Source organism: Cyprinodon tularosa, unplaced genomic scaffold (assembly GCF_016077235.1).
Source record: "Cyprinodon tularosa strain WSP-4 unplaced genomic scaffold, ASM1607723v1 ctg30, whole genome shotgun sequence".
Classification (NCBI taxonomy): Eukaryota; Metazoa; Chordata; class Actinopteri; order Cyprinodontiformes; family Cyprinodontidae; genus Cyprinodon; species Cyprinodon tularosa.
Window position 1 is genome coordinate 6,971,874 of NW_024039008.1, and position 24,829 is coordinate 6,996,702.

At 38.0% G+C, this 24,829-nt stretch overlaps 1 protein-coding gene across 1 annotated transcript in view; it reads left to right on the top strand.

Moving 5' to 3' along the window:
* Window positions 1–350: 350 nt before the first annotated feature.
* Window positions 351–24,829, top strand: part of hmcn1 (hemicentin 1) — a 170,964-nt gene continuing 146,485 nt past the window's right edge. The window contains exon 1 of the mRNA XM_038291733.1: window positions 351–824. Coding sequence (XP_038147661.1) covers window positions 533–824 — 292 coding nt within the window. The 5' untranslated portion in view covers window positions 351–532. The remainder of the gene's footprint in view (window positions 825–24,829) is intronic.

Below are 24,829 nucleotides of genomic sequence, written 5' to 3' on the forward strand. Positions count from 1 at the left end.
GCAATATATATATTACTTTACAGACAGCAAAATTCAGGAATCTTTGCACATCTGGGTTCGACTTGTTTCACATCAGTGACTGTTAAATATCCAAAATTTCAAATTGTTCCATCAAATGAAATTAGATCAGTTGGATTAGAAAAAAAAATCTACATAAATCTGTGGGAAAAAAAAGCTTTGAGGTTTCTACTTCTACTTAAACAATGTAAATTGCTCAAATTGTGGCAGAGTTTAAAATACGCACAGGATGTCTGGCAAAACCTCTCGTCCAATGGGATCAGTTTTGCGCCTTGGAGATTGTGTGGCCAGTGTAGAGGTGGTCTTTTTATGACACAGCAGATGAGGGCTCCTGACTGCAGACCTGTGAGAGCCAGTGCCAGAGGGGCTGTGATTGGGACTATAGCGCAAACTGCAGGAACCACAGAGGCGCACAGAAGGAGCCTCTTTATTTGACTCAAACTGCGCATAAAGCGCTCTGATGTCTCTGCGCTCATGTCGAGACTTTCCCTGAAGGTCCCACTGCCGTGAACAAATGAGCCATCAGAGAACTCTGTCAGAGAAAGTTTCTGGAACCGGTGAAGTTATGTGGCTTTTATTCTTTCTCTCAGTGGCGTTTTCAGCCGCGCAGGACTCAGGCACGCAGGTCAGGAATGAGGACATCCCCGAGGGCGCATCCACCCTGGCTTTTGTTTTCGATGTTACCGGTTCCATGTACGACGACCTGGTCCAAGTCATCGAGGGAGCTTCCAAGATTTTGGAAACATCTCTGAGCCGACCGAAGAGACCGCTGTATAACTTCGCTCTGGTGCCCTTCCATGACCCAGGTAATGCAGATAACAGAGAACAGATGCGCGCTTAAATCTGTCCTGCTTCTTTATGTTTCAGACTTTTCTTACTCTGCAAATCTAATCGTCAGAGAAAAGGGTCTATTAAACGATTTTCAGTAGTCAGGGAAAAAAATAAAAATAAAAAATAAATATATATATATATATATTAATATATATATATATATATATATATATATATATATATATATATATATATATATATATATATATATATATATATATATATTAATATATATATATTAATATATATATATATATATATATATATATATATATATTAATATATATATTAATATATATATATATATATATATATATATATATATATATATATATATATATATATATATATATATATATATATATATATATATATATATATATATATATATATATATATATTCAAATAGTTTATATGGAAAAAAGGAAGTTTCAACAACAGTTCTCTGTAAAAAAAAAAATACATAAAATTTACTGATTTTAAAATTATATTTCAATTTAGTATGGGAAATAAGTCAGAATTCTGACTTTAATCTGTGAATTCTGAGAAAAAGACGGAATTCTGAGCAAAAAGTCAGAATTCTCAGAATAAAGTCAGAATTCTCAGAATAAAGTCAGAATTCTGAGATTAAAGTCAGAATTCTGAGACTAAAGTCAGAATTCTGAGATTAAAATCAGATTTCTGAGAAAAAAGTTAGAATTCTGAGAAAAAAAGTCGGAATTCTGAGAGAAAAGTCAGAATTCTGAGAAAAAAGTCAGAATTCTGACTTTTTTCCCCATGTTAAACTGAAATAAAATGTAAAAATCAGTTCACTTTTTTTTTTTCTTTTCAGTGGCCCTAATCCTCCTCTGTAAAGTTTGGGATAAAACAGAAATAGTTAAAATTTGTTCCATTTGACAGTTTCCTTTTTTTATGCAACTAACCAAAAGTTTTTTACACTGAAAATCCCAAAGCATCATTTTCTTTTCTCTTGCCTTGACCATACAAAAGGAAAAAAGTTTGTGTTTCATTAAAAAAAAAAAAAATCTTTCACTTGTATTACTAGTTGTGGTTTACAGACTAGTTATAAATATTCCAAAACAAACAATAAATGTCCTTAATTATTTAATATAGGCTCATCCAGTTCACATATCATATCTGTCATTCATATTAAAAATGCCACAACTCATAATAAAAAAGATTAAACAACTGACCTAAAACCTCCCTATTATTTTTCATGACTCATCAAACATGCAGATGACAAAACCCAACAAAGTAAATAGAATTTTATAATACTCAAAATATTTTAGAATTTGGAGCTTGATAAAAAGAACAGATTATTTGTCCTTAATATTTGATATTTTTATATTTTTACTGGTGACTGAAGTGTTATTTGTAGTTCAAACAAAAAAGGCCAGAAATGTGGAAGATGAAGTATTTTTTTGTTGTTGCAGTCAGTCTTTTAAATCTGTGAATGTTCCTCACACCTCGTGTTTAGCAGGTAATCTGGTGGATCTAGTCTCAGTGTGCAGATGTTAGGGCTGACAGCCTCTTTCATTAGCATTCCATCAGGGGTGAGTGCCAGGCTCTTGGTTTTGTAACGCAGCTTGATGATTGTCATCACCTTCAGAGCGCTCTGTCATTCTGGACGCTAATGTCTAGACAATATATCACTGCGTCATTTAACGTCAACAAAGACCCCCAGGTCAGAACTGGCCGTCAGTTAGAAGAACATTCATTGCAACAAATTCTGTGGTTAAGTTTAATTTTATTGGAAGTTTTTCAATTTTCTAAAGAAAATACCTGGAAAAGAAAGAAAATACCTGGAAAAAACTGCATAATAAATAATTGTGTATATTAATCTAAACAAGAATGGTTGTTGAAGACCTCTTCTTGGTTTAAAAACAGTCAGTTTGTACCTATTACAACTGGCCTGTAGATTTAATCGGTGACACCTTGGATTTTTGGTGTAACTCTGATGTATTTCTTTATGTATTTATGTATATAGGAGTTATTTGCATAGCTCATACCCTTTAAAACTTTTTTTTTTGTTATAATCAAAAACTCTTAATATTTTATTAGGAATTTACACAGGAATATACACAAAATATGTCCTAAGCATGAAGGGGAAGGAAAAGGATACAACTTTCCACATGTTTTGGTTTCATAAATCTAATTTATAAAATCTGTTTTGGATAGCAACGCCGCAACTAAAATCCAGATCAAACAATTGCCAGCCTGTGTGTAAGCTAATACCAATATGCAGATCTTCCATTAAGTCCTCAGAGGTTTGTAAGGAAACATTGAATAAGACCAGGGAACACGACAGAACTAAAGGTGATGAGACATTTATTAGTTGCACACTTTAAGAAGGAGAATGAGAAAAGGAGTAAAAATACGTCTCATTAAATACAAACCTCATAGGGAACACAGGAGACATGTTGGAGAGGGTGCTGTTGCCAAACGAGAACAAAATGTGATGCTTCGACTTGCATACTGAAACATATTTGGTTGCAAACTTACATCATGCATCATCCTGGACATAGCAGGCCCCAAAAGGTAACCAGGAAACATGATGGTGGTGGTACCATAATATGGAAAGCCTTTCTTCAGCAGTGACGGGAAAGCTATTATGAATTAATGGGAAGATGAAGGGAGCTAAATACAAGACAGTGCTGAAAAAAAAGATAATATTGGAGTTTGGAAAGACTTAAAGCAATAGTACACCCAAAACATGATTAGCCTTCATTTTCTACTCACCCCCATGCTGAACAACACTCTGGAGTACTTTTTTGATATCTCAAATGCATCTGGAGATCTGGGAGGCTTCTTGCTGTCTGCTGACATTCAAATAATGGAGGTCTATGGCGCCCGAGGCAGAAAGGTCCATAAAAGTCCACAAAAAACGTGTCAATATTCCTCCATACTGCTCGTCCAATGTATTCCAAGTGTCCTGAGTGGGTAGCATCCAGAATTTACTCGAAACGAAGTCATTTAGAATGTTTTTAGAGCATAAACAGTAGTGTATAGGATTTCCTAAAAGCGCGTTCACGAGTCTACGGAAACCGCGGCAGACCAAACCAGATGAAAGTGCGCACTCAGCGTCTGCTCTGCCGATAATGCAAGCGTAGAAGAAGAAATGTGCTGTTTACCTGTGCAAAGAAAGAAACAACGAAAGAAAAATGTCTGAGGACTTCAGTGTTGAGGAAGAGCATGAGTTCTTTGCCGAGCTGAATGCGCACTTTCGTCTGGTTTGGTCTGCTGCGGTTTCCGTAGACTCGTGAACGCGCTATTAGGAAATCCTATACACTACTGTTTATGCTCTAAAAACATTCTAAATGACTTCGTTTCGAGTAAATTCTGGATGCTACCCACTCAGGACACTTGGAATACATTGGATGAGCAGTATGGAGGAATATTGACACGTTTTTTGTGGACTTTTATGGACCTTTCTGCCTCGGGCGCCATATGTCTTAGATATATAAACAGAAATGGGAAAAATGAGGCTAATTAATTTAGTGCTGTGTGTGACTTTGTTAGGATTGTACAAACCTGAATTGTTTCTGTCTCTGGAAGCTATAAGATTATCTTCTCACAATAAGTTCCAGCAACCTGAGCTTGAGCTTTTTAAACTTTACAGCTGTGTGTTTGTCCTTCACTAACAAGTGACGTTTGTTTGCTTCTGAAGATGGTTGAGGATGTCAAAGGGAACCCCCCAGGGAGTTTAGGAATGATTAGCTGAGCAGGGGTAGCTAAACATTTTTCCAAATGTTGTTTTGACCCCGGATCTCGGCCTTCCCCTCAGTCCCTTTCCATCGTCCCAGATCCTCAGAAAAACTCTGTTTTGTTTTCATTATTAATGCCACAGATCTCTTTTATATCCGTTTCCTCCAGCTCAGTGTGATAACACAGTCTCTGCTGTTTGAACTGGCTGCTTATAAAATCAGAACTTCTTTTATGTACGCTGCAGTCGGATGTGTTTTTTTAAGTTTCTATGAGCGTCTGTATGAAGCAAAAGTGTGAGGATGACGCCTGGATATTGGGGTCAGGCCTGTAAGGGAAGATAATCAGGAAGTTTCCCCTCAACCCACCATCCTGCAGGAAGAAAAAGGAAAGAATAGGAATAGGATTGCTTCAAATTATTGTTTACTAACACACAGGCCTGCAGCACTGCAGAAATATTAATACAACAGTAACCTAATAAACCTTTTTTTTTTCATTGATATATTAAATGATGATGCAATATTGTCAGTTATTAGGTCTAAAAAGCTGCTGTTAATGGAACCTACATTGTGGATACAGTCATATTGAGTTAATATTATTTTAGTACCTCAGTTAACTAAGCAAAGTGTCATGATTATATTAAGGTCTGACCCCAAGATGCAGAAGACCAAACAAAGAGACCAGGGAAAAGTCTAAACAGGTTTATTTTAGGAATAATGTGATGAAACCAGTTCTGCTCAGAGTAGAATGATATGAGTCCAGTGCTGCTCTGAGCACTGCTCAACAGGGACTGAAAGGTGAGGGGAAGACACTGCGGTTAGTTCAGGCTCAGTGGGAAATTTGAATCTTAGGTTTACAATTGGAGGAAAAGGTTGCAGACTCACTTCTCCAGGGAAAGATGTCCTTTATGGAATCCAAACTGAGAGGATTGTACCAGAGATTGTCTTGCTTGGTGATGGGTGGACTGGGTTACTCAGACTGCGGTTGTTCCTTGGTGAATGGAGAAGCTTACTGTCACTCAGATTTCCTGCAGTACTAGAACGGGCTGAAGTGCAGAAGAAACCTTTGCATGGTGTGAAGCTCAAACAACCTCTTGGGGAAAGTTGATCCAAACTTCCTGTTTGGAGTGAACGGAGAAGCTGACTGCCACTCTGATTTCCTGCGGTACTTGAACGGGCTGCGGTGCAGATGAAACCTTTGCTTGGTGTGAAGCTCAAACGACCTCTTTGGGAAAGTGGATCCAAACTTCCCGTTTTGAACCCCAGCTCAGTTAGAAGCTCAGTTGAACCTTCCAGAGAGAGAAGGACCGAACAAATTCAGTTTGCAGGATGACTTCCTGCTGAGAGCAAAGACAAAAACAAAGTTAAGACTCAGGTTGACAAAAACTCAGTTTGACTCAGAAAAAACTCAGCTTGGCTAGAAAATCCAAAACTGGCAAACAAAAACTCAGGTTAGACTCTGCTAAACTAAGCATGGCTCGAGTACCCTGTATTGGCAAACACTCTGGCAACGAGGTAGTTGCAGTCAGCAGCTTAAAAACACTCCACAAGTAATGAGGCAATGAGCTGCAGGTGTGTAGGGAGACCCAATGAGGACGGGGCACCACCTGGTGGAGGAGGAAAGGAAACACAAAAACAGACCACACAAACTGGATTCCTGACACAAAGCACAGACTGTTTTCAAACATCTATTTGAGTTAATAATGAGGATTTCCTAACCCATTAGAACACATCTTGATACAGAATGTGGGCATTATGAAAAGTATGTTTAATATCTGCTTAAAATTTGTGACATTTAGGCGGTTTTAATCTGACAAATTACCGTTATTAGAGTCTATATTTGAATTTAGTGTTAAAAAATAACTTTTAGGTACAATAACAGCTGCAAGTCCTTCAGAGTGTGTCGCACTCAGCTCTCCACATCTAAAAAAAGATCAATCAGATTAAAAAGTCTCTCAATATTAAAGTTAAGTCTGCCAAAGATTCTTATTTGGATTTAGGTTCAGACTTTCACTTGACCTCTTTAAAAAAATGATGATGTTGTTACCTGAACTATTCTCTTGTAGCCGTCACTGTGTCTCTAAGAATTGAATTTTATTCCATTATTGTAGCAAGAAAAGAACACACGTTTTTTTTATATTGGCATAAATATTGTGCCATCACTCCCTTTTACTTTCTGGATGGTGCATTCGGTCAGCCTCTGTATATTCAACACAGATAGGGAGAGAAAGAGTCAAAGCTGTCCTCTTCAGAAATTCTCTTACCAGACTTATCTGTTGTTTCTATGGTTACTCTCTCTTTACCTGTCCTGTAGTTTTGAATCAAAGTCTTAGTGGGCTGCAGGTGTTATATTTTACAATGATGGATTGAATAGTGCCTCACATGTTTTATAAACTAAACATATTTTAATACAACTTAACCTTAGACTTAAAGTTGTGCTTCAAAGTTTACATACGCTTCCATTCAAGACAAATTGTAATTGATAAAAGCTATAATAAATAAAGATGATAAAAACAGAAATCATGACATTCATTTTGAATATATAGATGTACTTCAATTCAATTAAATTCAGTTTATTTCTATAGCGCCATCACAACACATCGTCTCAAGTCACTTTACAATTCAACCAGATCATCCAGTGAAATTGATTCAAATTTATTTATCTAAGGAAAAACCAGTTGATTGCATCGACTTGAACACAATCCCTCACACCAACCAAGCTTGTAGCGACAGTGGAGAGGAAAAACTCCCTTTTAACAGGAAGAAACCTCTCTTTTTTTAATTAAATATCAAAATCAATATTTTACTTTACTAAATTATCATTTTCTATATTTCTGTTTACTATCATCTTTTTTCAGTTTTGTGTTATTTGAATTACTAATGTAAATTTATCATTTTCTTTCATGGGTAGGACATTTCTAAGCAAATCTGTATCTGCAGCATTCTTTGCTCTGCAGAATACTGTGTTTACTGTTACTCTCCAACTTAACTGAGGCCCTTCCAAAGCAGGCAGATTTACACTGAGATTACATCCCACTCAGGTGTACAAATTACATCATCTCTGGTGGTAATTGTTTGTTATTTAGGGGTAAGACAGCAAAGGGGAGGGATACCAGTGCTTTAAATATTTTCTGATTTACAAAACTTCGAGAGGTAGCTGGAAAGATTAGGATGAATACTCAAAATACCTTGATAGAAGGATTTGGTTGCTACTTTTTTCTTCTTTAAGCCTGGTGGAAGCAGGAAGGATGTACATAGCTATTGTTAATACTTAACTTACAGTCGTTTATATGGAAGCTTTCTTGTTTTTCTTGACAGGATAGAAATCCTGAAAAAAAAATGTCTGCCTAGAAGTACAGATGAGCATGAGCTAATCTCAAGACATAAATTAAATCCACTGTCAAGTCAACAGCTTGGATTTATTGGATGAAGCTTCAGCTTTGTGGCATAGAAACCTGTTTGTCTCACTTGAAAGACTTCTTGTCTAAAGTTTTCCTGCCAGTTGTCATTAGTAAGAGGTTGATGGCTGAGGAGTGATGAGAGGGGAAGGCAGAATAGGTTGTACCTTCTCTGTAAGATCAAAGGCTCTCATCTCAAAGCTTCTTTTGTTGGTTTCCAGCGTCTTTTCCTACAAGTTCCATTTTTCTTTGTTTCTTTCTTTTCAGAGCTTTTCATTTTTTGTCTTAACCACTCCGCCTGTGTGAGATTACAAGGAGCCTGTATTTAGCTGGACAGAGTCAGTAATGATGCTATTAGACAGGAATGTTAAAAGAGAGAGGTGGAGATTTTGGAGATGAGAAAAAGAGTAATGGATGGAGCAATAGTGCCGTGTTTGTTGTCTTTTTGATCTACTCTGGAAGGCTCTTTTTTGAATGTAATGTACCTTTTATAGTTAGCCAAGGTGAAATAAATGCAATCTTTATTACTTATTTAAAAAGATTGACACATTGGGTTACAGGTGTGTGTTGGTTTGAGCCTGAAACTTTAAAAACAAAACAATAATGGAAGAAAATCCATGTAGAATAAGTAACTGTTTTCCTGCTGATGATTGAGCCTACAGTTTTGAGGTTCTATTGGTCCAGTGGACCTTGAGATTTGCTTTGAGGCCATAATCTGTTTTACTGTTTTTGTTTTTAAAGTTTTTGATGGGTGTGTAAGAAAGTAAGTAAGTGTAAAAAATTATATCAAATATTACGATATTACAAGTAAACAAGAATATTTTTGTAGCACAATTCAGTGCAAAAATGATTCAAAGTTGCAACAGACTGGCGACCTGTCCAGGGTGTACCCCACTGCTCACGATAGGCTCGAGATAGGCACTGGCCCCACAGCGACCCTGTCAAGGACTAAGCAGGAGAAAATGGATGGATGGACAGGACAATAAAAGCAAGTAAAGATAAAAAACATGATTAAAACAAATAATAATAATAGACTATTTGCAATGATTGCAAATCCCCATATTGCAATATTTTATAAGGTGATATTGGTACCTATTCAAAATCCGCCCAGTCGATCTCTAAAGCCAGGCATACACTGTATGAAATCTTCAATCGTTGCACTCGATTACAGCTTAAACTGTATGATGAAACTGCAGGGTTTGAAAGTTCACAGCTTACGATGTATGTTCTTAAACTGTGCGGCCCGACTTAAAAAACAAACGTCGGACTTGCCGCCAAGAGAGGGCGCTTGTCGGAAGAATTCCCTTGTTTGCATATGCACAGTACTGCTTAAACAGCAGGATTTGGTCATGAACACATAATGAGGGCTGACTGACTTTCAAACATGTTTGATTTTCTTCTGACCTTACCATTCCTGATTAGGAGATGGTCAAGAGAGGCTAATCGCCCCTTCTTATCCCCTGTATACTACACGGCGCAGAATGCACAATGAGGCTGAAACTGGGCTCAATCCAAAAAGTTCTCACACAACTTAAGAATCAGCCTGAAAAGGGCAAAAACTCTAACAGTATATGCCCACCTTAAAGTAACAAATATTTATACGGGCTGACAATATTCCCTCAATTACAGAACAGAAATTAAAAGAACATTAAAAATCACTTAACCCCTTGCTCACACTGGCTCCGGTGCGGTTACCAAGCCGACGGAGACCGCAACTCCCTCACACCGCCCTTTTGACTACGGTGCGGTGCGGCTCTGTGGCTCCGGCAACAGGTCCGGAGATTTAACTCGCGAGAACAGAAGTTCACTTGAGTTCACGTAACTTCACGCGATAACACGGCCCAAATAAGGATATTTGTGAGAGCTTGTTGCGGAGGGCTCCGGCACGCCGCAAGGATAGCTTTCTTGCTGAATTTTATGCAGCGCCGGAGTGTCTCGGTAACCGGTGTGAGCCGGGGGTAAGGTTATCCAAGCTGGGTGATTTTTAAAATTGGTCAAAACAACTAGCAGGGACAATAAAACCACAGCTAACAGAGGAGAAAACAGAGAGACAAAATTATTGTAATTTGATAGACGTCAGGAATTCCTCAAAAATTCCTCAATTTTCTCCAAACATAACATAGTTGTAATTTCTAACCTGGCAACACACTCAGAAAAAAACTGGTTCATCCTAAAGATGGGACTGCCAAGCCTAAGCTGAGCAGTGTTGTTTATGCTATCCAGTGCAGTCAGGACTGTAATGCCTCCTATATTGGAGAAACCAAACACCAACTACACAAACATGGCCCAGCATAGGAAAGCCAGGAACAAAGGACACATCTTTGAAGACCAAAGGGGATTGCCTTTGAGTCAATGAGTCGATGAATAAACTGTTTTTTCTTGACTGCATGATCTGGTTGAATTGTAAAGTGCCTGGAGATGACGTGTTTTGAATTGCCACTATATAATTAAACTGAATTGAATTTAAAGATTTACATTTTGACAGAGAGGACAGATTATTTGAAAGAGGGGTCAAGGAAGCCTTTTTGAAAAGAGAAAAATCATCACTGAACAGAGTAGCAGGATTGCTTTTTTCAGCTTCCAAGCATTTACAATTCAGTTATGGAACCCATTCCAAAGAAATTACATAAGCACTCTTATTATTATTTAAAAGGCCAATCACATAGCCCATGTACAACTTAAGACCCAACAATCTAGAAGAATGATGGAAAGCTTTTTGATCTGCATCAGATTAGGAAAGTGTGCAGGACAATGGAGCTTCATGCTGCTTAAATACCTCAGTGCTCCAACTAGAGTTGCTCTGGTGCAAGCTGTCAGAACTGACAGAATTGACTTCTGAATAGATGTCAAAATGTCTTCAAAAATGTAAGCAAAAGTCGGGTTGCCTTCCAATTTAAGCCTATTTATGGTTGCTATGACCCAGATGACTGAGAATTTACGCAGGCATACTCCTTGCAAGTTGCTCTTCTCACGTATGTAACTTCAGAAGTTCGGATCTGTCACTGAATGAGTCATGTGACCCAAAGCTTTTCTTTACAGCATTGCGAGTTCCCCTTAACACCAGAGCTAACTAAGCTAAAAGGTGTTGTTTAGCAACAAAGCAGATATGACCCTTACTTGATGAGTCATAATTTTGTTTCCCTGATGTATTATTTAGTCTAAAGAGGTGAATGTGGCCTTCTCAATGTGTTGGTCCAAACTGATCTGCTATCAGATTTCAAAACACCAAAGGGAGACTTGTTACATTTGGCAGTGCAATGTTGACAGTTGGTATCGGGGAACTAAACCTGGAGTTAAAAGTTACCTGCAAATGTCAATTAGTGCAAAGTGGATTATGGACAGCAAAGTCAATGCTATGAAGTGGCCAGTGCAAATTTTATTCATGGAAAGATCTCAGCCTTTCATAAGAAATGTATCTGCCAAGCTAAAAAGCTATGTTAGACCAAATCAGCCTAAAAACCTGACTGTTACATCATGCCGTCAGGTGAATGGGCCAAAATTTCCAGAAAACAGTTATTAAATTGTCAATTGAAGGCAACATTTCAATATTTTTCTTGTACCTTATTAACTTCAGTGCTTTACACAGTTTTTTTCACTGCGGGACTCATATGGGGCTCATTTGATTTACATTCCTATAGGCCTAATTCCAAAGGTAAGTATTCATAAGATTTGCTATTGCATGACCTCATTCTGGCTCTGGCTCCTAAGGCTGCTTTCTCACTGTACGCTTCTTTTGCATATTCAAGTTAAAACATATGTTAGTTTTGAGCAGCTTGGCTACTAATCTGCATTCTGCTGAAAAAAAATTAGCAGAGGTAATAAATATCTATCCATCACATTTACTCTCACACACATATATATTCCTGAGACACACGTTTATAAAAGATAAAGCAGGATATTAGGATATAATGTATTAAGCCCAGAAGGTCTTTAGAAGAAATTTCCGCCTAGAAAATACAAAATAGAAAAACAGAAGAATAGCCTCACAATTATCAGGACTAAACATCCTTACGGTATCAATATAAGGTTGAGATATAAGAATGGTTTTCCAGTGGAGCCATTATGACCGCTATTACTATGTCTGATTAAATTTATTTTTAAATTAACATAAAAAAAACACCATGACAGCCCCTTCGAAAACCCACGAGACACCTCAGATTGTATTTATCAACATCTTTACTAGAACTGTAGCAATTTATGAGCGACAATAATTTTTGCACAGTTTAGCAAAAGATACCAAAATTCTGCTTCATCATAGGAATCTGTTGAAATAGAAATGTTTCCTATGTTTGAGCATGATATTTATGCTGTATATCATGAACTGTGTTATGAGCAATATGTGCAAAGCCAATGTATTAAAGGAATAGTACACCCAAAACATGATTAGCCTTCATTTTCTACTCACCCCCATGCTGAACAACACTCTGGAGTACTTTTTTGATATCTCAAATGCATCTGGAGATCTGGGAGGCTTCTTGCTGTCTGCTGACATTCAAATAATGGAGGTCTATGGTGCCCGAGGCAGAAAGGTCCATAAAAGTCCACAAAAAACGTGTCAATATTCCTCCATACTGCTCGTCCAATGTATTCCAAGTGTCCTGAGTGGGTTTAGAATGTTTTTAGAGCATAAACAGTAGTGTATAGGATTTCCTAAAAGCGCGTTCACGACTCTACGGAAACCGCGGCAGACCAAACCAGATGAAAGTGCGCATTCAGCTCGGCAAAGAACTCATGCTCTTCCTCAACACTGAAGTCCTCAGACATTTTTCTTTCGTTGTTTCTTTCTTTGCACAGGTAAACAGCACATTTCTTCTTCTACGCTTGCATTATCGGCAGAGCAGACGCTGAATGCTCACTTTCGTCTGGTTTGGTCTGCCGCGGTTTCCGTAGACTCGTGAACGCGCCTTTAGGAAATCCTATACACTACTGTTTAGGCTCTAAAAACATTCTAAATGACTTCGTTTCGAGTAAATTCTGGATGCTACCCACTCAGGACACTTGGAATACATTGGACGAGCAGTATGGAGGAATATTGACACGTTTTTTGTGGACTTTTATGGACCTTTCTGCCTCGGGCGCCATAGACCTCCATTATTTGAATGTCAGCAGACAGCAAGAAGCCTCCCAGATCTCCAGATGCATTTGAGATATCAAAAAAATACTCCAGAGTGTTGTTCAGCATGGGGGTGAGTAGAAAATGAAGGCTAATCATGTTTTGGGTGTACTATTCCTTTAAGCGAGGATGTTATAAGAGTGACTAACAATAGTGGCAATTCAAAACACATGTCATCTCAAGGCACTTCAATCAGATTATACAATTGGATTGTTTAAAAGCTTAAGGAAAACCAGCTGATTGCATCGACTCATTGATTTTATAGGATTTGCTCTTCCTGGAAGGGCAGGTGGTGACAGGAGCTATTTGCTTCAATTGTGTCATTAACTCGTTAGCAATCCCTCCCACGAAGCATGCATGCAACACCAGCTGAGAGGAAAAAACTCCCTTTTAACAGTAAGAAACCTCCAGCAGAACCAGGCTTAGCGTGAACCCCCATCTGCTGAGGCAGACTGGGGGTTTACGGTTTTAAAACTGCTCTCTCACCCATCCCTACATGTCCTTGGCAGAGTGGGTGGCTTCTTCATCACTAACTCAGGTCCTCTTCCAGAGGCTTGAGAGCTTAGGAGTTTTTTTGTAGTATCTTATCTGTTCCTGGGTCTGTGCTCTTCTGGATTGACACTCTCAATGTTTTTCTCCTGGTATCTGTTGGAACCACTTCTCTAGTGTGTGGGTTACGTCTAGGATTGTTCTGATGGCCCAAGGCACTACAGTTGCCTTCACCTTTCAAGTTATTTCTAGTTCTTCCCTGAATAGGCTTGGGCATCGAGAATCAGGAAATTTGATTATATAAAGTTTGTGTGACGTCCTGCTACATCACTTTGTACCGTTTTTTCTTTATAAATTCTATTCTATGGTTATTTCTGAAAGTCCAAATGTGTTTACATACTCACAAAATCTCCATCCTTTTTATTTGTACCAATGCCTTTTTTGTGGCCATAATGTGACAGATATTTTTGCACCTGACTTTCAGAAGCACTCATATTTTCAGATTTAGAATATTATTTTGCACGTGGTAAATCTTTACATTTGCACATATTCCACCCATGATTTTGCATGGCTTGGTCATTAGAAAATTTATTACAACACATATGTAAATACAAATCAGGTTTCTTTAATGTCTGCTGAACTGCAAATGCAAAACACCTTTTAGATTATATAAAGAACTGCACTACAAACACGTGTGCACCTGTTTTAAGACACGCAAACCTTTTGAAGATCCGACCCTTTGACTGCTGTTGACAGTCAAAGGGTCGACTGCTTCAGACATTCCAGGATCTGTGCCTGTGGCATTGAGTCATAGACTTTCTTGTAATCAACCCAGACAGTGAATATGTTGACTTGTCTGGTTTTGCAGTATCTGGCAACTGTTCCATCAGCCAGAACCATTTCGTGTTTGGTTACTCTGGTGTTTTTTCCTAAAGCAGCCAAACATCAGCATATATATTTTATATAATATTTATTTTTTTTTCAGAGTTTTAACTCATGGCCTTACCATTATTCAACAGGCTGGACAATGAGAGTATTAAAATGGGAGGAAACAGAAAGCCTCATTGTTACTTTGAAGGAGCTACAGAGAACCAATGCTTAGGGGTATTGCTATTATCAGGGTAGCTTTTACTGTTGCTGGTTGGTCTGTAACATAAAATCCTTAGAAAATATAAAACAAAATCTGATTTTAGTATTCCAAAATGCAAAACCCCTTATTGAAATTATTGCTTTCTATAAGACGCTGTTTATCATATCTCTAGTTTAATTTGTTTGGAATGTGAATAATTGCTGTAATAAGAATACTTTATGAGGTGATAATGTATGAGTTTTGTAGTAACAGTCGTCTGTCTAATATTAGCCTAATAAAACACACATTAGCGCAATCTTTATTAGGTTTAGCTGGTTTTATAAGAACTTTTTTGCTGAAACAGACCAGGAGACATAATATCCTTGTAAAAGTTTAAAGATGCTATACTAGGGCTGTCACAATAACCGCACAAATGAAATATCGCAATATCAAGATGCTCACCACGCAAGAAAACCAGCCAGCGCCATCACCGTATCTTGGGACAACAGTTGAGAAGGATACAATGGCAGCTGCACTGATATCAAAACCAAATGTTACTTCACCTCCCTGGGAGCATTTTGGTTTTCAACCAAATGAAAAGGAGGAGACTGACAATTTAAATGAGGCAATTTGTAAAATCTGCAAAACTGAATGCAAAACGAATGTAAGGGCTCATCTAACTAGCTGCCACCCAGCGGTTACGGCGCGGCTACCGCCGCCTTCTACCACACAGGGTCATGCAGTGGCTCATGTTATAGTGCCTGTTACATTTAATTTTGTATAGGGGCACTTAAGTTAAAAAAACAAAACAAAATAACAAAATTATCACTTTTTTTTTATGAAAGATTCTGCAGTCAAATTTGCCTTTAAAAGTTGAGCCTTCTTCTGAATTTTGTTAAGTTCAGTCAGAGAAATGAGGCATATATGTGCCATTACTACCCTTTGATCTGCTTCAATAAAGTGTTATAAAATGCAGTTGGTAATTTAACAATATTCAAACACATTTGCGAAATAAATAGATAAGAATAAAGAAAAAAAATGGTGAAATAATATCGCATATTGCAATATTTAGCCCCCTTGAATAATCGCAGGGGAAATGACTCAACCGCGACAGTCCTATGCTATACCAGCAGGACCACAGCTTTATAGCTGTAATTTTTATTTTTTTTTATTTTTTTTTTTTCTGTTTGAAAATACACAAACTACATAAATAATCTTATGGGCTACAATGGAAGATTGCACAGCTGGTGTCTCATTTATAAGCAAATCAGAAAGAACTGATTTAAACAGTATTTCTAAGGAGTTTTAACCTATCTGGGTTTCTGGTTACATCTGCACCCTGCAGGAAACTGTTTAGGAAACCTGAATTACAAACTGCAGGACTAAAGGTCATCCCCCCAGTTTTTTCTGGTCTGTAAGTCTAAAAACATGTGTTAGAGGAAGTCATGTACCTTACAAGTGTTTCCAAAGCTCAGACACAGCATTTATGAAAATACTGATTCATTTGCCTTTAAGTCAGACATACAGTGTAGGATTTTTTGCCCTTTTCAGGCCGGTTCTCCAGTCGTGCGAGAATTGTTTCCATCGCCCCAGTTTCAGCCTCATCGTGCATCCTGCGTCATGTAATTTACAGAGGCGGCGAGGGGCTAGGGGCGATTAGCCTCTCACAACCACCTCCCGATTAGGAATCGTAAGGTTGGGAGAAAATCAAAAATGTTTGAAATTCAGTCGACCTTCCTGCTGTTGAAGCAGAGCTACGAGTGTCTACGAGCCGATTTACCAGAACTCAGGCACTGCGCATGTGCAAACAAGGTAGTTCTTCTTCTTCTTTCAGATTGACGAGTCCGGCCAGAGCCATCTCTCGGGGCCGAGTCCGACATGGTTTTTTTGACGTGCAGTGTAAGCAGGTAGATTAAAATCCAGCTGGCCCACCTGTTATGGCTACAACGGCTTCAGCTCCATTGGGAACATTTTCCTCAGAGTTTGGTTATGCGTTTGTTTGAAACACTGACAACTCAGCCCAAAGCAAATTTATGAGGTCAGTCACTGATGATGGGCTACATGGCCTGATTTATGGTGTCTGCTGTAATTCCTGCTGTATCAGTTTGAGGTCAGGGGTCAATGTCTTTCACAGAACACTTGCTCATTCATGGCAGAGGTCTCCAGCCCCCTTTCCTGCAGCGGTTAGATGCGTCCCTATTCCAACGCACTGAAATTAAATTGCTGACTTACCTCCTCACCATGTCATCAAATTCTGCAGAGGCCAGGTTATAATCCGTTCATTTGTTTTGGTGCAGCAAGATGCATTTAAACATTGGATGGGACCTCTAAAGGTATAATGTGGTGGATTCATGTCAGAATTAAAGGGCCATTCCAGTCTGTACCTGCAGATACGATAGAGCATAGAATTGGAAAGAAAAGGCTCAGTATGCTGCATCAAGAGATTATTTAATCGGAGCTCAGAGCTCGGTTCCCCAAACCGGGGGTCTGGATCCACGGTGGATCAAAAGGCAACAAGCGCAGGGTTCAGCAGATGGTTTTCACAATCCTTGTCATTTAATGCCTGAGTTATATGGAGGGCCATAAAGATGAATATCTCATGAAGTACATTTACATAAAAGAATCAAACAGATGTAACATTTATCAGTTAATTAATTCAATTAGTTAACAACTCAAACAATATATGTACCATTAAATTGTAAAATGCAAAGTTAAACTAATGTTCCCATTAGAAAAAATAAATATGGTTAGAAAGATGAAAATAAAATATTACTTGTTATTCAAAACAAAGGAAAAACTAATTTGAATATATAGATATAGCAAGAACATTTTTTATGTATTTAAGGAGGTTTAGCAGTCTGTTGCATTGTCACTTTTGGGATCACAGGGAATGTTTGTGACATGTGGGCATGTTTTGGGAAGCCCAACATCAGCCCAACATCAGAAAAAAACATCAGAAAAGCATTGAATGAACCATAATAATCCCTAAACTACACTAATACAGGTGCTGGTCATAAAATTAGAATATCATGAAAAAGTAGATTGATTTCAGTAATTCAATTTAAAAAGTGAAACTTGTATATTATATTCATACATTACATACAAACTCATATATTTCAGATGTTTATTTTGTTTAATTTTGATGATTACAAATGACAACAAATGAAAATCTCAAATTCATCATATCAGAAAATTAGAATATTACTGAAGACCAATAAAAACAAAGGATTTATAGAAATGTTGGCCAACTGAAAAGTATGAACATGAAAAGTATGAGCATGTACAGCACTCAGTATTTAGTTGGGCCTCCTTTGGCCTGTATTACTGCAGCAATGCGGCGTGGCATGGAGTCGATCAGTCTGTGGCACTGCTCAGGTGTTATGATAGCCCAGGTTGCTCTAATAGTGGCTTTTAGCTCTTCTGAATTGTTGGGTCTGGTGTATTGCATCTTCTTCTTCACAATACCCCATAGATTTTCTATGGGGTTAAGGTCAGGAGAGTTTGCTGGCCAATTAAGAACAGGGATACCATGGTCCTTCAACCAGGTACTGGTAGCTTTGGCACTGTGTGCAGGTGCCAAGTCCTGTTGGAAAATGAAATCTGCATCTCCAAAAAGTTGGTCAGCTGCAGGAAGCATGAAGTGCTCTAAAACTTCCTGGTATGTGGCTGCGTTGACCCTGGACCTCAGAAAACACAATGGACCAACACCAGCAGATGACATGGCACCCCAAACCATCACTGACTGTGGAAACTTTACACTGGACTTCAAGCAACGTGGATGAAGTGCCTCTCTTCTTTTCCTCCAGACTCTGGGACCTTGATTTCCAAAGGAAATGCAAAATTTACTTTCATCAGAGAACATGACTTTGGACCACTCACCAGCAGTCCAGTCCTGTTTCTCTTTAGCCCAGGCAAGACGCTTCTGACGCTGTCTGTGGTTCAAGAGTGGCTTGACACAAGGAATGCGACAGCAGAAACCCATGTCTTTCATACGTCTGTGTGTGGTGGTTCTTGAAGCACTCACTCCAGCTGCAGTCCACTCTTTGTGAATCTCCCCCACATTTTTGAATGGGTTTTGTTTCACAATCCTCTCCAGGGTGCGGTTATCTCTCTTGCTTGTACACTTTTTTCGACCACATCTTTTCCTTCCCTTCGCCTCTCTATTAATGTGCTTGGACACTGAGCTCTGTGAACAGCCAGCCTCTTTAGCGATGACCTTTTGTGTCTTGCCCTCCTTGTGCAAGGTGTCGATGGTCGTCTTTTGGACAACTGTCAAGTCAGCAGTCTTCCCCATGATTGTGTAGCCTATAGAACTAGACTGAAAGACCATTTAAAGGCTTTTGCAGGTGGTTTGAGTTAATTAGCTGATTAGAGTGTGGCACCAGGGGCCATCAATTTTGAACCTTTTCACAATATTCTAATTTTCTGATATGATGAATTTGAGATTTTCATTCGTTGTCATTTGTAATCATCAAAATTAAACAAAATAAACATCTGAAATATATGAGTTTGTATGTAATGTATGAATATAATATACAAGTTTCACTTTTTAAATGGAATTACTGAAATCAATCTACTTTTTCATGATATTCTAATTTTATGACCAGCACCTGTATATCTGGCTAAATGAATTCAGAAGATGCCATTTTTGATTGCAATGTTCAAAATCCAGACTTGTGCATTGGATTAAAGAAGAAAATGTTGTTTGTCACGCCAGAAAACACATCTACGTGGCCTTTATGTACCTGCTTAAGTGTCAAACCCTGTCATGATTACTGAAGGAAATGAAAGCAGGGAAATGGCTGCAGTTTGTGATATATGTCAATCAAAGAGCCTTACAGAAAAGACTGCAAGAAAAGCAAGACACCAAACACAATAGACTGACAGCAGGAACCTAATATGCTAGGAAAGGTTCTAGAATGACATTGGATGCAGGGGAGCAAATCAACGGGATTGAAAACAGCTGTGGAGGTGAGTAAACAGGCAGACAGAGGCAAGATGAACTAGACCCCAAGAAACTACAAATCAAGGGGAAAATGACAAACACTGAGCTAAGAGAAAGTAATTCCTAACCACAACAAGCAGAACACAGCAAATAGACAAAGAAAATGACCAGAAAACCACGAAACCTTTAAACAATAATAAAGAACGTAGAAGTGATCAAAACACAAACACATATGGAAAGCAAAAAGCCAAAAAACAAAGGATCATAACAGACCTTTTCTGTGGGTAATCCCTCGGTAAAAACTGTGGGCATACATTCAATATAAACCTTCAAATCCAACAGGATCCAAATGGTTTGTTGCAGAAAGTCACCTGGAAATCATCCCAGGGTTAATGTTTGGAAAAATGTCACACATCGGTTATGTCTATAGCAAACTCACTACAGCAAGTCAGGTAAACAAACTGCATGTGAGAAAAAGTTGTATTTAAAAAATTTTTTGTAAGAAGGTGGAAAAAAGTTTGTGCAGATATTTTTTTTTATTGCAGTAAAAGCTTTTAGTGTCTTTCTTTGCTTTTCTTCTATAAAAGAAAAAATCCACAATCTTGATATAATTAAGTGCTTATCCCCTAGGATGATAACATATTTTGCGTATGCGGGTGACTGTTATTATACATAAAATTGCTCTGTAGCTTCAAGCAAAAGAGTTTGACTGAAACTTCTGCTCCTAAACCACATCTGATCGTATCGGTTTGTTGATGAAAACGTATAATGCTACTTACTGAAATAATGTAAATATATAAACACTTTTCTTTGAAGAACTAATTAAAGCCTGCTCCTTTTGTTAACCATTTCTTTTATCTGAGCTCTAATTTGTTTACTCACTGCATTCTTCTTTTGTGGCTTCTGTTTAACTGAGTTTTTACTTAACTAAAAAGATGGAGAGGTCTTATTAAACTCTTTCTTTGATGCTCATATTTCTGAAAGTTACTCATTTACTTCATGTTAAGTGAGCTGCAGCGTTTGATTCAAGCTAAAGATAATAAGATTAGCAAAAGTAACTAAAAGCAGGTCAAAAAAATGTGTTTATATAAACTGAAGTAGAGCTTCGACCAAAATGAAACACCAAAAATGCAAATGGAAGCTGGTAGATTATAATCAATAGATGTATTATATCTGACCTGTGAAATATTAAACAGCACTTTGTCAAAATCATGTCAATGTAGTGAGGGATTTTAAGGCTTAAGAAACATGTCACATTTTTTTTACTTACCTACCTGATGTTACACAACTACTGCAGTTAATTTAAATACCCTTCTGGCCACTAAAAGGGCCTGATCTTCAGAGAGTTTAAGGGTCTTACCACACTGCATCAATTCATGGGTAGAGGATATGCAAATGTAGACATAAACCAAGTACAAAGCATTTTTCTGAATCTGAAGCTCAACTGTGAACAGTTTTTGCATCTTTTTGGTACTTCGGAAAGTGAGGTGCAAACAGACATAGGGCCGGATTTATCAAGATCCAATTTTGCGTGCAGTAATTTGCGCTCGCAAACTGGAATTTTGCGCGAGGGGCTGAACCATGGTTTGCGGGTGTTTTAACAAGAGGGATTGCGTTACTGGTGGCAGGTGCAAAACTGTTGGAGACGCCCTATTTAAATGATGGTTTTGCGCGTTTTGTGGTTTGCGGCAAAGTAGTTTGTTGTCTGTGCAAACTAGTGCATTAAGAAATTTTAATCTTACAGTGACACCCCCACCCCCTCCAAAAAAAAAAAAAAAAATATATATATATATATATATATATTATATAAGGTGGCATGTGGCTGAATTTCTACTTCACTGCAGTAAAAAAAAAAACAGGTGTTTTATATTGGCCTGTAGAAAAATGCACATACCAAATGGCTCACAAGAAGTGACTGTGGATAAGATGACTGCGCGCAGGCAACACCGCAGCATTGGCATGTTGCTCCACAGGCGCAGGGAGGTCGGGGTTCTCCGTTAGGGCGTCAGGGCGACATGGCATTTAGAATGTCGGACAGCACTTCTGAAAAACGAGATTGGGAAATCCCAGATGCAAAAAAGTGCAATGTTGCAAGGAGTTTTGTGATATCTGGTATTGCTTGGGTCCTCCTTGTGGATGGCTCCAAATCCATTCGGAGTTCCCCCAACAGCTTCAAAATGGCAATGCTGGATAAACGATATGTTTTGATGATCGTTTCCTCGTTCATTCCAAAAATATTCACACGGAGTGAAACGATGCGTTCTCTGCGTCTTCTTGCTTAATTTCGATGTCTCCTTCTTGCGACAATAACCGCTGCCATGTGTGCGCAATTACGCATACAGACCATTTGCACCTTCTTTTGAAACGTGTTAAATATAGAGTCAGATACCGTTAGCAAAATTGCTTTCAGGTTTGATAAGTCACTTTGCGAGTGCTAAATTAATATATTTACATGTTCTCCTCCCACAAGACGCACTTTTGCGTGTAAACGCCCCACATTGCATATTCATTGCAGAAAAAGTACTAAATGGATAAGAGGCGCTATTTAGCACGTTTTAAAGACCAAATCATTTTAGCACGCTGTTGATAGATCAGTTTGGACATTTTTTAGCGTGCGCAGTGAAATAGCTCACGTTTTTATACACGCAAACCTTTGATAGATCCGGCCCATTCTGTATAAAAACATCTGTGTTCATCTTTGCCACAAAGGAGGCATTGGTACAGAGCCAGATAATGAACAGACATTCTGTGTTATTGTAAGTATATTTAGAACATCAGAAATAACAGTACTAAAATAATATTAACAAAGAAATACACATCTCTCTGCAACAGAGATTATTTTTCTTCCTTGATTCAACAAAGCGCAAAGCAAGGTTTGTTTTATACATTTGCACCTGTGTTTAGAAATGCAAAAAAAATGAGCAGGTGACCTGTTCATTTTAAGCCTCACATAAATTGTACAAATGTTTCAACCGCTGCACGTAGCTACAGCTAATGTTAAGTTCACAGCTCATGATGCATGTTCTCACACTGTGCAGCACGACGCTGTGATGCGATCTACCTACTCACACTGAACGTCTAAAAACAATGTCAGACTCAGCTCTGCAGTGGTGCTACACTGACTCATATATCCAGAAGCCAAACCAGTATAAGAGGAATAAGAAGCTCACTATAGTGAAACGCACTGCCTTGGCAATTTGTGCAATTTTTTGAAAGCCCTAAAAAGAAAAGCCCATGCAGAGAACACAGCGAATGAGTAGAAAAATTATTCCTAATTATGATACATGGCAGCATCATGCAGTAGAGATGTGTTTCTTTAACCAGAAAACTTGTTAGAGTGGAGATAATGATGAATGAAGGTTAATGAGGGTGCATAATACTTGAGACTTTGCCAACCTTTTGGCCTAGTGTTGTGCAAAGTTAGTTTTCATAATGAGTAAATGTTGCGTCAAAGCTTATGTTTGTAATATAAAAAAATCTGAACTGAAGTCCTCATTATGCTTATCCATCCCTGAAAGTGCTTGAGATCCCAGAGATGTTATCAGGTTTTGCAACTCAACAGATCTCACATGTGGGAAGTATAAGATGCTCATGTGTGGTTTCTAGTGAGTACCATCTTGCTTTACATGAAAGGCTCCTTATAATGATCTGAATCCATCGCACCATTATTAGGCAGGCAAGGTTGGTGACCTTCTGTCCTCCAGCATCTGTAAAACGGGGGCGGAGCTAAATCCTGCAGAGTATAAAAATGCATGGTGGTCCATTTCTTTTTGATTAAAAGTTTCCATCACATGTCGTGCTTGTGCTAGTTTAAAATATTAGATTAGATGATGGCTAGCAAAGTCATGCAGCATAAGAAGTTTCAGGTTTGAAGCACAACGGCAAATTAGAAATGTTGGAAAATGATAAAATAGAGGAAAGGACAGTAAAAGAAATAGAGAATTATCTCAGAGAAGCAGAGCAAGGTGATAATATGTATATATATATATATATATATATATATATATATATATATATATATATATATATATATATATATATATATATATATATATATATATATATATATATATATATATACATATTATTAATCGCATCAATGCCTAAGTTAACTCGCGATTAATCGCATTTTAATCAGACATTTTTTTTCTGATTGAAAATCATTTAAATACTCTCGATGACATACAAAAAATACATACAGGCTAGGTTTGTGCCAATGTTCTTTTTTTAAAATGAAAACAGGTCACAGACACTGATTTATGCCATAGAAACATATGGCAAGAAGATGGGGAGGCATGTAGGAAAAAATAACAAATATGTAGCCAAAAAAAAGGCCCTGAAAACAGGCTGATGTAAAAGACAGTCTTTACAGTTAATACAGTCTTTTGAACAAAGACAAGCATTTTACCCTACTGCTGTAAAATGCAGTAGAGTTAACATTAGATGTTAATTAACCAAGATAATAATGAACAATTTTCAATCAATACATCAAAATCAATAGACCGACATCACTAGATGGAGGTAGTCTATGCTCTAGAAAGTTACTTTTCAGCCTCTTAACAAAAATGAGAACACACACCCACCCACACACACACACACACACACACACACGATACCGACCTGTGGCGTACACAGACAGCAAGAGTGCCGTAGCAGATTCCATTTCACCTCAGTAATCTGTTTTCTCAGCGTATTTCAGGTTGCTACTAGTTACCAGACACTCAACTTGTTTGTTGGTGGTGGGGCTTAAAGAAAAGGCACTAGCGTCACCCAGTGTATGAGCGTCTTTTTCCCTTGAGGAGCTCCGCTCTCGAAGCCTATGAGAAATGCATAGACTGGGGGAAAATAGCCCAGCCTTCCCGCAGGCTGCAGCGGGATGTACTTGGAAAATTGTACCATAAAACCACATAGCGTTAATCTCACGTTAAAAAAATTATCGCCAATAAAATGGCCTCGCGATAATAACGCGATAATTTTGACAGCACTAATATATATATATATATATATATATATATATATATATATATATATATATATATATGTATATATATATATATATATATATATATATATATATATATATATATATATATATGTGTGTGTGTGTGTGTGTGGCCATGTCTTTAATACCTGGTGGGTGGGGACAATTTCCTAGGAATATGCTACATTTTGGGGACTCATAGGTACTTGTGGGGACCAACAACTGGTCCCCATAAGGAAAGTTTCTCTTCTTGGGGTGGGGGTTAGGTTTAGGACTAAGGTGTG